We start from the raw sequence: 12,879 nt of genomic DNA on the forward strand, positions 1-12,879 counted from the left end.
ATCCTTCAGTTTATTTATTGCTGTACTTCAGTTGTAAGACATAAAACACAATCATGATGTGTTTCTATTTTTAATAAGACAGGGTCCATGCTACCATGGCCGTGTTACCAAGTACAAGTGTTAAGAGATGTCCGTACCAAGTTTGATCATAATTCAAGATATTGCTAGAAATGTAAGCATGACATAAGGACAGACAGGCCATTGCCAAATAATCTTGTTATCTGCAAGGGAGCAATACACTGAGTGAAAGCCATGAAGTAAACAACACTATTTAACACTTTACAGTGTCGAGGTCCCTCAAAGAGTAGTATTTTTTTTGCTGGTCACAGTGCAACACTCTGGCTTGCTTATCAATGGTCTTTTATGTTTCTATTCCTCAAGCTTTCTGTACTTCTGGAGTCTACTAACCTGTAACCTGGGCTATTCTGTAATAGAACAAGACCACACAAATTCACTTTTCAGGGACCCTTAACTGAGTCAGCCAAATGAAACAATGTTTGACTGCCAGAGGAATGCACAATTGCAATGAAGTAGTGAGCACCCTTCTATCAGCAGAATATTTAAGAGTGACCTCGCCCAAGTTTGCTTTCTTTTAATGATAATGTTCTTGACAAGTCTGAGTTATGAGAGCTCATGCATAATCCTCTATATCCTTTGTTTGTGTTGAGCAAAATTAGGTTAGTTAGAGAAATCAATTAATCAAGTTTGACTTCCCTTCAGCTTAACATTTCTAGCAATAAACAAAGATAATTCCTCAGACGCAGAGTAATAAAAGAAAATGCACGCCAATTGTTTCTTCGTCCACTGGCAGCCCACAAATGTCCCCTATTTTTTTTTTTTTTAAGAGACCAGGCTATACCGGCTTTGGTCAGGTTCAGCCCAATGCTTTGGGGCTTTCACTGAAATTGAAGCATAAATTATGTCTTTGATTTATTGCGTTATTATAACCCCGGAGAACAAATTTATAGAACCTACTATTATAAATAATGGGAAATTGATGATATATATATTTTGTTTTTAACACTCGTGCACATTATTTCTGTGTGGATTGATTCCTGAATAGTCAGGAGCAAGGGAAAGGGTGCCTCAGAATACCTAAGCAGAAACAACTGTTCACGAATCGCCCCTAGCTGTATTCCATTGGAGCACACCTCATTTAAATGGTAACATACACATGTGGCAGAGCTGAGGTGGAGGGATTTCTGGTCCCAGTCCCTTTGCCTCTGTGTTCAGATCATTCAGAACATTGAAAACTAACATGCTCCAGATGGTAAACAATCCTGCACATATTATTCTTTACAACAAAGAGAAATTAAGATTGTGTTATAATGTCACAAAACGCTTGTCCCTGCACTCCAACTTTTTCAGTGCTTTGCATGTCAGCACCCCACAAAGTGACGTCTTTTTAAATGTAAAAATATGTTCGAAATGTTGCGTCAAGGCCAATTGTTTACAGTAATACAGATATTTTTTTTTATTGTCTAGTTAGGCACAACCTTTGTGCTGTGATACTGAAAAAGCAATGCTGTGGCAAGAGTCTGTATATACAGTATATGTAAGTCACATTTTAAATCAGTCCAGAAAACAATGAGAGAGCAGCATACAGTTATTGTGACCCATACGTGAAAAGCAGCCTACCAGTTGTCCTGCCCTTATCGGACACAACCACCAGTGGCTTGGTGGTGGTCTTCCTGTGCTTAAACATCTGAATGATCATGTCCCCATTGACCGCGGTGCAGGCCTCGTCCGGGGGTATACACTGCAGGGTAAGGAGAACAGTGTGAGACCAGGGCAATGTCCAACATTTCCCAGAGCACATTATTATTATTATTATTATTATTAGTAGTAGTAGTAGTCGTCTCAGCATTACTCATGTCTGCTTACTACAGAGGACTTGAGATAGAATCTCAAACTTACAAACACTTCAAAACCTGAACTACAGGACACAAAGTGCAAACATCATGGCTGCTATTTTGGACAATCTCCAAGCTAACATGAAATCAAAGCATGACCATGGGCCAGACAATTTTATCATAATGGGTTTTCTTTTCATTTGGTGCATTGCTTATGACACTCTGTGTGTGTATGTGTGTGTGTGTGTGTGTATATATATATATATATATACACACACACACACACACACACACACACACACATTTGTGATTCAACCCACAAAATGTAAGGTTGCAGAAATGTAACACCATGGTATTATGCAATAAAATGTTATGCATTCCTTCACTTTGTGTTCATTCAAGAAAACTTATTGTCAAGGACACTACAGCAGTTCTACAAATAAAGGTAATATAAATTTTGACAGATGTTTCAGTGCAAAGTTGTTTATCAAGATCGTACACAAAGACAATGAAATACTGCCTGTGTAAATATTACATGAAGACATCAATTAAGAAATGTTACAGCGCTCCCACTTTCTGAGCACACCTTTATACCACAGCATTCACTTCTCCCACAATGCCATTCCACACATTTATAAACTAAAATCACCATTAAAACTATATTCAAATTATATTCTTCTAGTGGCAGAACTATGCATTTTTTATGTGAGCTTATAATAATTACCCATTTGTTGATTTGGGGTATTTTATGGAGATTTAAGTATAGAAGTAATTTGCAGGTTCCTAAAATGACAGCATTAAAATGAAGCCGACTTAAGATTTTGAAGGGAAAATTAAATTGCTACCATTACATTTTCAGAATCTTAGCTCTTTCCATTGTAGGCAACATGAGTAATACGTACGCTAGCTCAGTTCATTAGGGCTCAGTGTGTGTTGTCTGCATGCTGTAATTCAGAAATGTGTAGTTTCGTGTGAACAGTTCCTGGAAATGTGTATTTTGGAGGCTTGCATCTGAACGGAGTTTGTTGTAGAGTTGCCTTTCAAGACAGATGAAATACGGTTCATGGAAAACCTTTTAAGTTCTTTCATGTAGCTTTAATCAGAACAAATATCGACAAAACAAAACAATAATGAAGTTGAACCCTTACCTATCTGAACAGGTCACAAATTGTTTTTCAAAATGTCCGCCAAGACCTAACCTATTTTTTATATGCAGCAAATGATATTACAAGTTATATAACTGACCTTAAGCAGCCCTTTGCTGTCCACTTCCTTCTTTGTGCACAAGGTCAGCTCACAGTGGAGGAACAGCAGTGATGTGTTGAACTTTGGCTTGAACACAAAGCTGAACCTCTTCTTGTCCATTTGCATGAGTGGTTCTGTGAAGTCCACCATCTGCGGGTCGTAGAACACCACCGACTCGTCCTTCGGACAAATGTTCTCAATAATGATGTAGTCCGAGCGCTCGTTGGGGAGCGAGCTGGGTGAAATGAAGCAGGTTTGAATTGCAAAACCAAGTTCCTGGTCAGTCTTGGTTACAGAGACCTGTATAAAGACAAGATCACAGAAATAGGGTTGTAAGTATACACCTCCAGTATTTCCAGCTTTAATTGTGCTCACTTTGGAATGCCATTAAAATGATGAAAGGAATATTGTATACAAGAACAGTTTTTGTAATTTTTCTCAGTTCGTTTTTAAACCATAGAACACTTTTTAAATTAAATATTGTCCCAGGTCCATGATTAACCCTAGTATTAGGGTTGACCGAATGGAAATCTATCCAGTTTAATTTAAAAACAAGCATGTTCACCCAGTATTTCTTTACATCAGCAGGTTTTTATTTATTTATTTATAGTTGGTGAAGAGCAAATGACTTGTTTTTATAAAAGAAACAAGCTCAATGAATATTGTCAAATATAGTCACGGTTCCAAAAATCACAAAATTCTGTTGTAAGATTTTGGTCAACATTTTAACACAATCTTTCCGTCTCAAACCACAAGGCATTTCCTCGAGTTATTATCCCTCTGATTTTCCTTTTTAAAACCACAAGCTACACATCTGTCTGCTAAAGGCTATCTTGCGCTGCCAAGATTTTAAAACATACACTAGCGTGTCTACAATCACAGTCCTTATTGCTCCTGGCTGCTATATTCCAAGTGTTTCTTTGCCATCTCCCAGTGTGCTGTAAAACCAGATCACACTTTTCATTTTGACATCCTTTTCATCTGTGTACAGCAACACATTGCCATGGATTTCGATGTATACATAATGGAACCTGTTTACCAAGCATTTAACAGTCTGCTCCAAGATTTGGAAAAAAAGTACAAACTGGTAATAATACAAAACTGTTCCATAAAAAGGTGTTAATTCAATAATTATGTCCTCCTGTAATGTTAAATAAACAGGTGAACCGGACTGCAAGGGTTTCAATGAGATCCTCCAAACTGTCATCATTCTAATGTGGATAAAAGGCATTTACATAACTGTCATCAATTTGTTTTAAGAATCCATCGAATTGAATGCAAATGAGGAAAAAGGGGGCTATCTTCATCATGATTCTGAAACTCAAATCCCAGTAAACCCACTTCATCAATTAGAATCAATGATCACAATGTGCCAGGTGCAACCCCTACCACCCCAGTAAACCAGATGCTAAGCTTTATGCACAATATCTTTGTGATCGACGGACACTATGGGTCATTTACACTCCTTCAAGAAAGTCCTTCATAAACCAAAGACCCCCCCCCAAGCATTTCCAAAGTCATGTTTTTTCTGATGATCAATGACAATACCTGCCTGTCCTAAACCAGAGTTACAGCAAACCAATCATTTCATAAGAGGTTCACCATCATGACAGCTTGAACTTGCATACAGATGCTGTATGTTACAAGTCGCCTGTCTGGGAACCCCTCCAGCATATTTAAACAATGCACTACCACAGTGAAACAGGGGTTAAATCTATGAGGATGAACTGTTGCTTCACCATCTTGGAAACAAAAGCCAGACCAAACAACCAATGACCTCGGCCAAACCTTCAGGATCTTAACGAGCCAGCAAAAGCGACCAGGATCCAGACTAAATGTTTTGATCATAAGTAAGGCAGTGTTTATATTATTTAGAAATGCAGTACATTACATACATATGCATACGGAACATGCAGACTCTGAGAAGAAGGAACAGATCTGAAGATGTATTGGAAGAATAACAGTAGTCTACCAAAAAGATGCTTTTTGTTCTTCCAAGTGCACTTGGGGGTACTAACATGGAGGGAATTGCTCAGTATGTTACCTCTACAAAGACTTGTCTGTTCTCTGTGGCCATGTAGAGAGCCTGGGCTGGAGACAGGAAGAGAGCCGTGTTGTAGAATTCCATGCCGAAGGTCACGTTGTTGTTAGCCGCGCCAGGTCTGAATGGTGGGCCTTCTGGAATTGTTGGCTTTCCGTATGTACAGTTGAACTGAAAGATAAGGAGGGAGAGCTAAGTGATTAGTAAAGACAATGACACACTCCAGACTTGGAAAATGTGCAATTCTCCAGCAAACTTTAGCTTTCGTTATGTTCCTTAAAAATTTCACTACTATAAAAAATTGGTGGCAACAAAAATCACAATCCTTACAAAATGATCAGAAAGACGAAAGCACTGGCTTATTTTTTTGGTTTAAAATGTTTTAGATCTTTCTTAAGTTTATTCAAGGATATTTTTTTTTTTTTTTTTTTAAATACAAAAAATTAACATCCAAGTTCAATGTGAACCTGAAGCTTATAACAACCAGGGATCAGAGGTTATAGGCACTACTACATCTACCCTGTGCCATCTGAATGAAATCGGGGACAACAGCAATATGCAGTAAATGTGTGCTTAATTTCCATGAAGCCTTACCCCCCTCAAGGCAAACATTAAGAATGTATAGTGCATGTGTTATTGTCTATTCTCAATAGTCACACTGTGCTTCTACATTCCCTGCACATCAAGGGAAGTAATGAGGTACTGCAGTGTACCGCAGGGGAAATAAAACACTGTGGGTATAAACTGTAACATGCACATCATCGATCAAAGATATATTTAACATATTCAATGTGTCAATGAATATATTCATGTAAATAATGTATTGAGTGTGTCCCAGCTGAGAGCCCTTTTCTGCACATGGGATCATGGAAGTGAAGAGATAAGGACCTACCAAGATGGTTTTGAGTCCATTTCTCCCTGAGTCAGGAAGAGCGTCGACATTTTCCTCAGCGTCAGCCGAGTATCCGTTATCTTCAGACTCCTCCATGTCCTCATAATCACTCAGCAAACCACTTCCCTCTCCAGAGTAGGACTGGTTTATCATGATCTACCCGTGAGCAAAAACAACAACACAAGGGTAACCACAACAAAGAGAAATTCCCACAGTACAGCATTCACAATAGCGGAGCACACTGTCCTTAAATTCATTACAGAAGGCATTGCACCCTTTGAAATATATTTTGAATTGTTTACATTATATATATATATATATATATTTTTTTTTACGTTTCTTGTGCCCCCCTTGGATTACTTTTCCGGACGGATTAGCTACTACAACATATTAGCTGCTCATGTATAGTTTACTTTGAGTTGTTGTGATCACAAGTTTTTGAAGATTCAGATCAATGTGAATTAAAGCTTGGTTTCTTCTCACACAAACTAAGCTGTATTAATAACAGTCAAAGTTTTTATAATAGTGCAAAACACTAGTGGAGGCTTTGAGTAAATTGTTGATGCTCATAACATTGATATATATTGTAACTCCTGAATCTGTCTAAGACTTTTGCACAGCAGTGTGTGTGTGTGTGTGTGTGTGTGTGTGTGTGTGTGTGTGTATATATATATATATATATATATATATATATATATATATATATATATATATATATATATATATATATATAACATTTTGCATCACCCTATAGAGTCATATGAATCCAACAGTGAACGTCATGTGTTGTAGATGACCATAGGGATATTCTTAGAACATTCTGTAAAATATACGTGGGAAAAAGCACAAGGGAAAGTCTTGAGATTCAGACACTGTAATGCTGTCTTACTCATCCATGAAAAAAGCAAGAAAGCACGAACACAACTGGACATACATTTTTACTGAAGAGTCCTGTTTATTTTTAATTCGATTTTTTTTGTTTGTTTTTTCGTTTGTAACCTGTTAATAAAACCAATCAAAAATAACAAATTTACAAAAAAGAAACCTGCTTACCAGACAGGCCTCCTAATAACATACAACTGATTTGTTATAATTCTTTTTTTTTTTGTTATATTGATAACTTTCAGGAAAACCAATACAGCTGATATATTCAACATAGGTTTATAAAGGTACAACCATCTTACACACCTTAAAACTATTCTGAACCATACGGGTTACTGTATAAACTATAAACAATCCTGCAATTGCCTACAATCCTGCCAGTGTCAGTGGAACAGGGTACGTACAGTCGCTCAATCCCAACCTATTTATACTTACAGAATTGATGTAAACCACAAGTGAGCCACTGGGAAAGGGGAAGGGGGTGGTGTCACAGCCAGTCAAAGACGTCTCCAAGATGTAATGTGTAGTGTTTTCTGTTGCTTTGCAAGTAGGATCCTGCAGAGTAAGGTCTGTGCCTCTGTACCCGTTAGCCTGGAGCAAAACATGTCAAAAGAACATTAGTTTCAATGGAGGCGATTTCTCAGTTTGCATTACATAGCATTAAACTTGATACTACAATAGTAGGGATGATGTCATATAAACCAAACCATTTTAAAGGTCTTATTGTTCCACTTTTGATTCTGAACTGTACTCTAAGTCAAAACAGTTATGTCACTTTAATAAATACAATTGAAATGGCTCTAGATCGTTTCTAGACTGCACTGAATACAAACGGTACTTCTATTAAAGGGGGACCATACCTCCCTCTTAGTTTAAAACGAACACAACATGATGGTTTCCTGTGTTGTTGACAGTCTCCTCTATGTAAGGTTACATCAGTGTGTGCTGTATAGTTTGCTTCTAAGGGCTCACAAATGCTCAATAGAGCCTCTTCTAACCCAGTAAACCATGCATTGCAGAGGGACAATTATGGTTACCTATTATGTGGCCACCAGTAACCAGACTAAGTTGTTTTTCATTTTGTTTTAAAACTGTGTTGGTGCTCTTCTTTGCTTTCAGACTGCTTCACACCTACTCTGTGATCTACACTGAAAGTCAAACCGTAGCATATATCACTGCACCCCTACAGATCTAAGCAGTAAACTGATTTTTAAAGTTTGAGAACTCAGAACTTGAAATGGAGGGTATGATAGTACATTTGTCTTTTTTTTTGTATTATTTAGTGATTTCTTATTGAGGAATCACTTTTGTTTGGTCCTTGCCCTGTACTAACATTACGCACCCACTATGGTTAGAGCACCTCTCAGGACACAGTGAGTGTTGCGTCATCCTGTTCTAATGCCATCCAGTGCCAAGATACTTTACTGTCCCTTTTTATTTTTGGCCTAGTGTGCATGTTTGTTCCACTTGCCACAGGTGAAAGGGCTGGAATACACACAGCACACACACACCTGCAGGCTGTCCTTGTCAACAGCAACTACCATCCTGTGGTCCTCACACTGCACAGACAGCCCCACGTTGAGGCTGTCCTGCACTTCCTCCGGCTCCAGCATCTTCCTGATGTCGTCTCCAAAGGGCAATGAAGCGTGAGGCGGCCGCATCATCTCATCCACTCGGTTGTAGCGATCCCTGCCGAAGGGAAAGGGGAAGCCGAAGCCGTCTTGGCTTCTCAGCCCAGGCTGGGGGTTGGGGTCCCGGAGCCTCTCCAGTTCAGTGGGGATCATCTGAACGACCTCCTCGCCCACGACTGGAAGTCAAAGCCAGCATTAAATACCTCATCCTCCTTGACGGTTGACAGACAATGAGAAAAACACTCACAACAAGTCTATACTGGGGCTCGTATTACAGTGTGAGGCAAGGCGCTTCCTCTATTTATCTCTAGGCTAAGGAGTTGCCATTTAAAAGAGAGCTTAATGTGTTATCCTCTATGTCTGCTCGGGCCAGGGAAGGAACAACAGAATTGTCCATTTAAATGGTTTTGTTTTACTACAGAGACCAAAAAATATTTTGGTTTTTAGGGTTGTTTTGTTTGCTTTGTTTATACTTTCCCAGAAGGTTGTATGCTTTGATTACTGGCTTCACTTATCAGTCTCGTAGTGATTACTGCACAACAATGTGCTACCGTTTAATTCAGGCTGTAGCCCAGTACGTTCAAATTAATTTCATGCACTGGTAAGATGCTGGGTCCATCTGTGCTTTGGGAACTAAATTTTTAGTATGATCTAACGTTAACACATTGTACTTGGACTATTCCAATCTAAATGTTTTTGCAAAGCCTTCTACTTTGTTCCAAAACATCTTTATGGGCTTAAAATACCAAAGGATAAGTAAGAGTTCCCATTGGTTCTCATCACATGTCAGGTGTCTCTGGATTAACTTCATGGATTTTGGTTGGGGTCCAATCTATTTAATACACTAACAGTTTTGTTTTAACTTCTTGCGTGACTCCACTGGCATTCTTAAAAACATTATCCCAGTCCTGCCCAAACTACTCCCAATTCCCCAGCCTCTGGATTGGGTATCTTCTCATTTACATTATCTGCGATCACATTACCCTTGTGAAGGTTCACCATTGTAAATGTATAGCAAAGTGTAACAAAGTACAGGCTAGCATTATAAAGCCCAGATAGGTATGGTAAAGCATATTAAAAAAACAGGATAAGCATGGAAAAACTGCCAATTTACTGTAAGGCTCCATACACATTCTTTATTATTTAAGTGCACCTTTCTTCACGCACAGCACACAGTGCTATACTGTAAACAAATGGTGTACTAGTACTATGGCTTTGATAGAGAAATACATGCAGTGTTAAATGTACAAAGTTAAACTTTAACGTTTTATTAGTAAACAAATCAGCACTACCACTATTTGAAATTCAGAAGTCAAAGGGGCATGCTTCACTGCCACAGTATCTGTTTTGCAACATTACTACTACTACTACTACTACTAATAATAATAATAATAATAATAATAATAATAATAATAATAATAATAATAATAATGTTTGTTAAACACATTTTTAACTATTCGGATAATAACCATGATTACCATGATAATTTGCAGCAAATTATCGATCCTGTCGTCACATCTATTTTTTTACGTAGCGTTCTCTCTCTTGCTCTCTCTCTCTCTCTCTCTCTCATACCTGTTTCTTCCAGGCACACATGAAAGCGATTTGCCACGGGAGCGTTGGTGTAGGTGGTGACAGGGCCATAGCCATGATCATTGACCCACTTAATCAAAGCCTCAGCACTGGAGGGCAGGTCCTCCTTGGCTGTCGTAATGAATGCGCTCGCCCCCGAATGTTTGTCGATGCCAGCGCTGTTAGATGTCTGTAAAGAGGGAACAACTGCTTCAGTGGGTGGCAAGTGTGTGGCAAGTGTGTGGCATCTTATCAGGGAGCAAATGTGCAGCCAATTAGGTAAAAGTGACTGAGAATAGACAGTTGTTTTATTACTATTTCTTCGCAGTGATCCGCAACTGACAGCAGTCCTTTCCGTTTCATTTATGCTACCTGTGTTCACAATAAAGTGTTTGGACGAATACTGCCTGTTTGGACATGTTTATTTACAATATACAGTATGCCAGTGTTGCTGATGCAGTCAGTGGGAAATATGGGCTTCCTTGGTATTGAAAAAAAACACTGATCAAGCCTCACTGCTATCAGTGTTTGAAAGGGAATCTTTTTTTTTTTCCCCCTAAGCACCACTAAACGATCCATTTTCTATACAGTGTGCAATATGGTGTGAAACACTCTCTCTCTCCTCAACAAATTCATACAGGCTAAGGTTTCTGTCATGAAATGCTAACATGCATGAAATCACTTGGTAAATGGTGAAATAATCAGTGTTTTCCCCTTTGAAAAACAAACACATCTGAAATACACTTCAAATCTATTTAATTATATTCCAGCTTCAAATGGAATGCATTTTTTTTTTCTTTTGGCCCAGCTATACAATGTATCAAACATATTTGACAAACAGTATTTGCACATGGCATGCTAAACTTATAGTTTATGTACCCAGAAGGGTTTCAGGGCTGTGCCTGATCAATGGCGGGATGTTAATGTGTTAGATTTCATCTGAATTCCCCATTTGTTCCCCATTCGGTTTGCTGTTATTGTGCGCAAATGTTAATCCTTTCCCACAGACAATTCCCACACATCTACCATGCCTCTTAATTCATTGTGGCCCCAGCCTACAGTACCAAAGCTTTTATGAGGTTATTGTAATAGCTGTGACCAACATTCTCTCTCTAGTCTAGAATACAGACATCCTTGAATGGCATACCTGTTACTGAGCCCATATCCTTTCATCTATAACAAAATCTTACAAGCTAAGGTTATCTGTCATGAAATGCTAACATCCACGAAATCACTCGGTAAATGGTGAATTTCTCTCTCTCTCGCAGAGGATTGTGGGATTGTGGGAAGAGCTTGCAGGGAGGCGGTAGTGTTTGAACGCTGGTGCGGTAGGAGGGTGTTTTTTTTGCTACCATTTTTTGCAATATTCTATAATTATCTGTTAATCGTTTAGTTTGTTTATATATCTTTGTTTCGTTTGTTTTGGTACGCATTTTATGGTTTACTGAGTAGTGTTGTGTATGTGTATGTGTGTGTGTGTGTGTGTGTGTGTGTGGATCCCGTTATGGGATCTCACTCTGGAGGTCTGGGGGCTCTCAGCCGCCAACACGGGGTTAGCTGCTTGCCGGCTACCGGCGTGTCGGTGGAGGAGTGCCTGCTGGCAGTAGGAGAGGTAGTCGGCTATGAAAATATAGTGTCGACTTCCCGCATGAATAAGAGATTTGTCACCTTTCTAAAAGAGGTATCGCTGGTCAATCAACTGGTGGAGGAAGGATTTTCAGTGACAGGAGATTTTATTCAAGTGTCCCTCTTAGTAACTCCTGTTACCAAGGTTATTATGTCTAACGTGCCGCAGTTTTTAAAAAATGAGATCTTGGAGAATGAACTTGCCTGGTATCGCAAGCTGGTGTCTCCAGTTAAAAACATTCCATTAGGGTGTAAAAATGCTAATGTTAAACACGTCCTGTATTTTCGGACAGGCGTTTTTACTGCTGAATAACCCAGGGCAGGTGATTGATGTGGCTTGGAGCTTCAGTGTGGAGGGTGCGGGCTGTGTTGTATTTGATAGCTCAGACACAACGCGGTGCTTTAACTGCGGGGAACAGGGACACCAAAGGAGAGCCTGCCAGAGAAAAAATAGAAATGAGGAAAGGCAGGAGCAGGGTACTGATGGCTGGGAGGAGGCTGGGGATGTTGGGGGTGAGCGGGAGGATGAGTCGGCTCCCCTGTCACAGTGGCAGCCGGAGTCTGCAGAGACCAGGGAGCCGCCAAATCGAATGGAGCCGTCGACACCACAGCCGATGCTGAAGAGAATCTTTTAAGAATTCTTTTATTGTTCCTTGTTTTACTTGTCAGTTTTATTATTTTTAGCCGCTATGTAAAAGTGTGTTTTTATTTCTTTTAACGTGAATGGCTGCCGACAGTCTTTTAAAAGAGCACAGCCGTGCGAGTTTTTACAGCAGAAGCGGGCGGGGGTAGCGTTGCCGCAGGAGACGCACTCAGACAGTGAGAATGAAGCGGCGTGGCTGGCACAGTGCAGGGGGCCATGTGTACTGAGCCACGGCTCAAGCACTAGTGCAGGAGTGGCAATTTTATTTAAGCTCAGCCTAGGAGGAAGAATTTTAAATATTGAAGAGATTGAAAAGGGGAGGTTATTAAAAGTGAGAGCAAGGTTGGGTGGCACTGTATTTGTTTTTATTAATATTTATGTACCAAATAAGGGGAGGGAAAGTATTTTAATTTTTAAAGTGTTGATAATGATGATATGGTGGTAGTGGGAGGATTTTAACTGCACTATTGATTTTACTATGGATAGAAACAATG

The 12,879-nt window shown here is 39.4% G+C and overlaps 1 protein-coding gene across 1 annotated transcript in view; it reads right to left on the minus strand.

The window, feature by feature from the left end:
• Positions 1–12,879, minus strand: part of LOC121326499 (transforming growth factor beta receptor type 3-like) — a 72,372-nt gene that overhangs the window by 6,633 nt on the left and 52,860 nt on the right. The window contains exons 8-14 of the mRNA XM_041269800.1: positions 10,120–10,306; positions 8,425–8,720; positions 7,349–7,504; positions 6,032–6,187; positions 5,143–5,310; positions 3,099–3,398; positions 1,639–1,759 (exon numbers count right to left, since the gene is read on the minus strand). Coding sequence (XP_041125734.1) covers positions 1,639–1,759; positions 3,099–3,398; positions 5,143–5,310; positions 6,032–6,187; positions 7,349–7,504; positions 8,425–8,720; positions 10,120–10,306 — 1,384 coding nt within the window. The remainder of the gene's footprint in view (positions 1–1,638; positions 1,760–3,098; positions 3,399–5,142; positions 5,311–6,031; positions 6,188–7,348; positions 7,505–8,424; positions 8,721–10,119; positions 10,307–12,879) is intronic.

Source organism: Polyodon spathula, chromosome 14 (assembly GCF_017654505.1).
Source record: "Polyodon spathula isolate WHYD16114869_AA chromosome 14, ASM1765450v1, whole genome shotgun sequence".
In the NCBI taxonomy this organism is placed as follows: domain Eukaryota; kingdom Metazoa; phylum Chordata; class Actinopteri; order Acipenseriformes; family Polyodontidae; genus Polyodon; species Polyodon spathula.